Source organism: Vigna unguiculata, chromosome 4 (genome assembly GCF_004118075.2).
Source record: "Vigna unguiculata cultivar IT97K-499-35 chromosome 4, ASM411807v1, whole genome shotgun sequence".
In the NCBI taxonomy this organism is placed as follows: domain Eukaryota; kingdom Viridiplantae; phylum Streptophyta; class Magnoliopsida; order Fabales; family Fabaceae; genus Vigna; species Vigna unguiculata.
This window is the reverse complement of record NC_040282.1, coordinates 29,008,763-29,014,504: the sequence shown is the minus strand read 5'-3', so window position 1 is coordinate 29,014,504 and position 5,742 is coordinate 29,008,763. Positions and strand designations below refer to the sequence as shown.

Here is a 5,742-nt window from a genome sequence, read left to right as displayed (position 1 = left end):
ATTAGTCAATCATAATATTAAGAATCATTATACAATAAAAGAACAAAAATTATCATTTTAAAATTATAAGGAGAAAGACAAATTTTTAGAAAAAGTTGAGAAATCAAAATCGTATATTTTTTTTAATATGGTGACATAATGGATAAGTAAACATTATTTAAAATATTTTATCATGAGTTTGATTATCATGCTATTATGTGATTTTTTTTTCTTCTAAAAATGGTGAATTCCTTAAATAGATTTCGATATCTCGAAGAATTAGATTGGAAACCTGGACTCACAAAAATAATTGTTTTTAAATATAAAAGTCTAAAACCATTATTTATTAAAAATGGAGACCTACAAAAAATTTTACTTTAAAAATATTAGTACTTAAAAACATGGGTGTAGAGATATGAAAAGTTTAAAATTTGTTAATGGAATGATGATGAAAATGATTTAAATTTTAAAAGTGAGAATTTAGTTAAATACACGTTTGATTTTTCTTTTGGAATCTCAAACTCATGTCTTTAGAAGTGAAAAATTATAACTATTCAAACTAGTTTCAGTTTGGATGTGAATTATAGATCAGTGTTTGACTTAATCACAAACGAAATTAAAATATGTACTAAAAGTGATTAGAGATAGAAGCTAATGAATAAAAATCGGAAATAAAATAGAATTATTCATAACATATTCATGGAGTTAAAGAATTTTCATTTTCTTATTTTTAAACTTAAACATAACTTTTATTATTAGTAGTTTTTTTTATGTTAAAATATCATCATCAATGTCAATAATGTATTTTAAAATCAAGAATTTACGGATGAAGGTTATTATTCGAGTTTATTGTTCAAATTTGTGGATTTAATTTACGAGTTGAATTTGTGAATCGCGTTTATGGGTGATATGTATGAGTTGAATTTACATGTGTAAATCACGTCTACGCATTTACGAATCACTTGTATAAGTCAAGTCAACAAGAGTTTGAGTCATTTTAATATATGTTAACTAGTTGAGCTAAAACTTCACTAACTCTCCACACACAAAATTAAGTGATTATGGATTGGTTCATGACTCCAGACTCATCAGATCAACATTTCTCAGGTTAGATACCAATTCTCCTTACTATATCCATTCGAGAAACCAAATAATAAGACATTCAGTATTGTTGTATAAATTATGTTTCTACCACTAGTAAACTGATTAACTGTACACTGTTCACACACCATAGAAGTTTTCAGAAAATCATGTTCAATCATATGTTCTACCTTTCATATTTTCTAGACTCAAAAGCATCACCACAAAAGAAATATCCCTCACATATTCATTCCAACCCTGAAGAATCTGACTTCATCTAGCATTTAAGAGCATTCTTAGCACACTCTTCATCTTTGGTCTTGATTCTGGGGATGTACCAACACAAACACGAGCAATCTCAAGAATTGCAAGCATCTGGTTTCTGACTGCTTGTGATGTTCTACTGACATTAAAGTCAAGAATGTAATCTTGGTTTGTGGAGTTACGCAAAACCCACTTCACCAATTCCGTTCCCTCAGTCACTGCAGGTTTTCCTGTTAGCAGTTCAAGCAGAATCACACCAAAGCTGTAGACATTCCCAGCCATTGTTACTGTCATTGTGTATGCATACTCTGCCAACCAACAAACAAAGTTAAGAGCTACGAAATCATAAATGTGTGTAAGATGAGTGTGTTTGTATTGGGTTTCTGTTTTATCTGATTTTCTGTCTTTCCAGCAACTGATATCAAACAGTTTTCAAACTGTTTGATATTCTGTCTTTACATTGTTGTTTCTTTTCTTTCTTAGTGCGACTTTTCATAATCATAATACAATACGTTGTTTCTGAATTTTATGCTGATGCGAGTGTAATTTCTTCTTAGATTTTTTCCCTCTTTTGTTTTTGTGGTTAACAATATGGAGGAATTCCAATTGCAAAATTGATTTTAGGGTAAAGTGAGTTATGTTTAGATGTTCTGATTCTGAAAGAAAGTTTGATGTAAAGCTTAATGACAAATTTTCAACACAATGCAGAAGGAACATTGCATCAGTTTTTGTCAAACTGAGGTTTGGAGGCAAAATTAACTTTACCTAACAATAACCAAATAAATGTATCTTTACTAAAATCACCTTTGACATGAGATAAAACTCAATTCTGATGCTTTTCAACATGAAACCATGCAACCTATAATAGCCTGGCAATCTCAATTGATTTCTGAATCACTAGGAATGTATGCTTGTAGGAAAAATGTTTAAATGCAATTTTCAGGTTATATGCTCAAGTGTTTCATGAATTTAGCAGGTTTTTCTTTATTACTTAGAGCTGAAAAACTGAAACAGTGATTAAGTAATTGCACGGAACATTACTGCATAAATGACATAGAGACAACTTTGCTTAAAATATGTATAGAAGTTTTGTTTCACTTAGTGGAATTTTGATCCACATTGCTCCCACAACATACACACGCACACACACTATTTAGTGGTGGTATATAAGTTAATATGTGAACAATGAAAAACTAACAGGAAAATAAAAGTTGATGAGTTATATACCTGGAGGAATATAACCAACTGAACCAGCAACTGCAGAAAAGTTCCCCGTACTCTTTGAGGGATCAATCACCTTGTAGTGTTCAATATCCCCAACTAGAGGCTCCTTGAGGGACTTCAGCATAATACTTTTACTTGACAGGTCAAGGAGTAGTATTGGACTAGAGGCGAATCCGTGAAGAAAAGAAAGTCCTTGAGCCACTCCAACAGCTATACTGTATCTGCTAGCCCAATCTAAAGTCAAATCCATGCTTCCATGAAGAACATCAAAAAGGGAGCCATTTGAGATAAAGTCGTATAGTATATAAGCAGTGTCAGTGGACAGAACATAGGCCAAAGGAGTCATGACATTTGAATTGTTCAATTTGGCCAATACCTCTAGCTCTTTAACAAACTTATCATGACTTCCCACTTGGAATATCTTGTCAAACCAGTTCAGTTTCTTGACATAATAGATTGAACCAGACGGCATGACAGCCTTATAATAAGTTGAAAACCTTGTTTTAAGAGTAACATTTGATGTTTCAGCAACAGCTTCCATGGCTTTGGAGAAGTCAATGTTTGATCTATGTATTCCATTAAGAGTTAACAGATTACTTTGCATGACCTGAGGATGCTGACGAACTTCTGTTGGCTGTGAATGCTCGTCATTAACCCTGTAATAGTGGCGTGACAATGACAAAACCAACAGAGTGACAAAGCCCACAAGAAAAATAGCTGCTACAATTGCAATGAGAATGGCTACTGCAACGGATATTCCATTCTTGGACCCTCTGTTGGCAATAGGGTTCTCCTGTGGAGTATTGTTTTTTAGATTAGTTCCAGAATATTCAACATTAACATGGTGATTGAATTTCGGGATTTCACCAGACAGAGGATTGTTAGAAAGTATCAACCGTGTCAAAGCCGGCATGTAAGTAAGATCATCAGGAATTCGACCAGAAAAGCCGTTATTGGAGAGATCCAAGATTTCTAGGCTACTCAAACTACCAAAACTGTTAGGAATAGGACCACTAAAGAGGTTGCTACTAAGATTCAATGTAACCTGCAGACTGTATGGCATGCTTGGAATCTCACCTGTTAAGTGGTTTTCCCCAAGTTCGAGTGCTAAAAGATGATCCAACATGCGAATGGATGTTGGTATGGAACCACTAAGATAGTTGCCTTGCAAGTACAGGAAATTAAGCAAACTTAAATTTTTAATCTCGGATGGAATTGGTCCACTCAGAGAATTCCGGCTCAAATTCAGGGTTAACAACTTACGAAGTTGGCCAATTTGAGTTGGGATGGCACCACTAAAATTGTTCAATTGGAGCTGCAAGACATGGAGATTGGTAAGATTGCCAAGCTCTTGTGGCAATTCACCACTCAACCAATTCTGAGCTAAATTCAACAATGTCAAACTCTTGCAAAAACTCAATTCAGCTGGTATCGATCCCATCAAGATATTGTTATCCAGCTCCAAGTATGTCAAATTATGAACTTCTTCAAAAGCCTTTGAAGGAATGTTTCCACTCAGCTGATTGCTCCCAAACCTCAACCTGAACAAATTTGGAGAAACTTTCGTAGGTAAAGACCCATTTAACGTATTATTGGTCAAATCTACAACCTGCAACTGTGGTGGAGATAAAAAGTCTTCGGGAATGGGTCCAGACAGAGTATTATAACTAAGATCCAAACTCGTGAGATATTTTGTAATCCCAGAAGGTATAGAACCTGTGAACTTGTTCTGATTTGCTGCAAATCTTGAAAGTTTGGTGGCGTTCACCAGTGAAATTGGAATTTCACCATTGAGGTTATTAGTGGAAAGGATCAAAGTTTCCAATTTAGAAAGCTTCCCAATATTGGTAGGAATAGACTGTGAGAGTCTATTGTTCTTAAGATCAATCCAAGTCAAGTTTTCATAACTCAATAATTCATCAGGGATTTTGCCATCAAAGCTATTGTTAGAAAGCAAAAGGTGCTCCAAAACCATGGACTTTCCCAATTTGGTAGGAAGAGACCCAGTGAATTCATTGAAAGTAAGATTCAAAATTTTGAGGCTAACCAACCCATCTATCTGTAAACCAATAGTCCCCCTCATTGCATTGAAAGACATGTCCAGGGATTCCAATGCATCAAAGCCAAGAAAAGTAGGTAAAACACCTTCTAACAAATTATCACTGAAATTCAACCGCTTCAAACCCTTTATCTTTCCACACTCAGTGATGAAACCATCAGGGATTGAGCTGAGACGGTTTTGGGAGACATCAAGATACTCCAAAGTTTCAATTTTGCAAACAAGGGGCAGAAAGTCAGAAGAATTGAGTGAAAAAGCAGATAAAGAAATCCCTACTACAGAGGAGTTAGCAGGGCCACAACTCACTCCCTTCCATGCACATGGGTCTGAGCCCGTCCATGGAAGCCTAGCAGGAAGATTGTTTGAGAGATTGTTCATGGCTTCGTTTTGGGTTTGTGATAGCAGGGAGAACACCATGGGAGAGAAACAAAAGAGGAAGAAAACAACAATAAGCAAATATGTGGAAGGGTGGTCATACCTGCCCATGTTTTTAGCAGTGATTTTTGAAGTGTGAGTATCCTTTGTATAAGTATATCTATGTGGGGTGTGTGAATGAGTATTTTTTTTTTATTTGATTTGGATTGAGGGTGAAGAGAACATGATGAAGAATGGAAGAAGAAGAAGAAGAAGAGAATGTTGGGAAATGTGTGGAAGAGAATATAAAGGATATATGTTTGGAGAAGAAGGAAGGAAGGTTGGTGGAAAGAGAGTGAGAAGAAGTATGGGAAAATAAAAGTGTCTGAGAGTGGAGTTGACTGACATTGCAGGTCTCTCACTGCACAAAGACTTGCATGACTTAACATTTACACTCAGTCAAGGATGAATGGGTCATCATGATTCATGTCACTGCCTTCTGTAACACGTTCTAAAATTTTGTTTCAGGTTTAATTAATAATTTTATGTTTATATTTAGATTTTTAATTTATTTTAGTTTTTATATTTTCTATATTTGAGTTTCTATTCTTTTTTGCATATTCAAAGTGTTTTTTTATTTTTTATTTTTTATTTTTAAATTTATGGTCTTTATAATCCTAAAAATTTGGATCATCTTTTGGTTTACTTTTTCTTTCATTATCTTCTTTTACCTTCTCTTCTACTTCTTGTCACCTTCTAAACATAAGATTAGTCCACTTAAA

At 34.4% G+C, this 5,742-nt stretch overlaps 1 protein-coding gene across 1 annotated transcript; it reads right to left on the bottom strand.

The window, feature by feature from the left end:
- Nucleotides 1-1,087: 1,087 nt before the first annotated feature.
- Nucleotides 1,088-5,369, bottom strand: LOC114181726 (probable leucine-rich repeat receptor-like protein kinase At2g33170). The gene is made up of 2 exons (XM_028068261.1): nucleotides 2,551-5,369; nucleotides 1,088-1,631 (listed from the first exon to the last, which is right to left on the bottom strand). The coding sequence occupies exons 1-2, from the start codon at nucleotides 5,090-5,092 to the stop codon at nucleotides 1,333-1,335; spliced, it is 2,841 nt and encodes a 946-aa protein (XP_027924062.1). The 5' UTR covers nucleotides 5,093-5,369; the 3' UTR covers nucleotides 1,088-1,332.
- Between the last annotated feature and the right edge of the window lie 373 nt (nucleotides 5,370-5,742).

What these genes read in the sequence shown, in the direction of transcription:
- LOC114181726 (XM_028068261.1), bottom strand. Translation starts at nt 5,092, where the DNA reads ATGGGCAGGTATGACCACCCTTCCACATATTTGCTTATTGTTGTTTTC. An exon ending in AGTTGGTTATATTCCTCCAG is followed by an intron (nt 1,632 to 2,550) that starts GTATATAACTCA and finishes GTTGGTTGGCAG; the next exon opens with AGTATGCATACACAATGACA.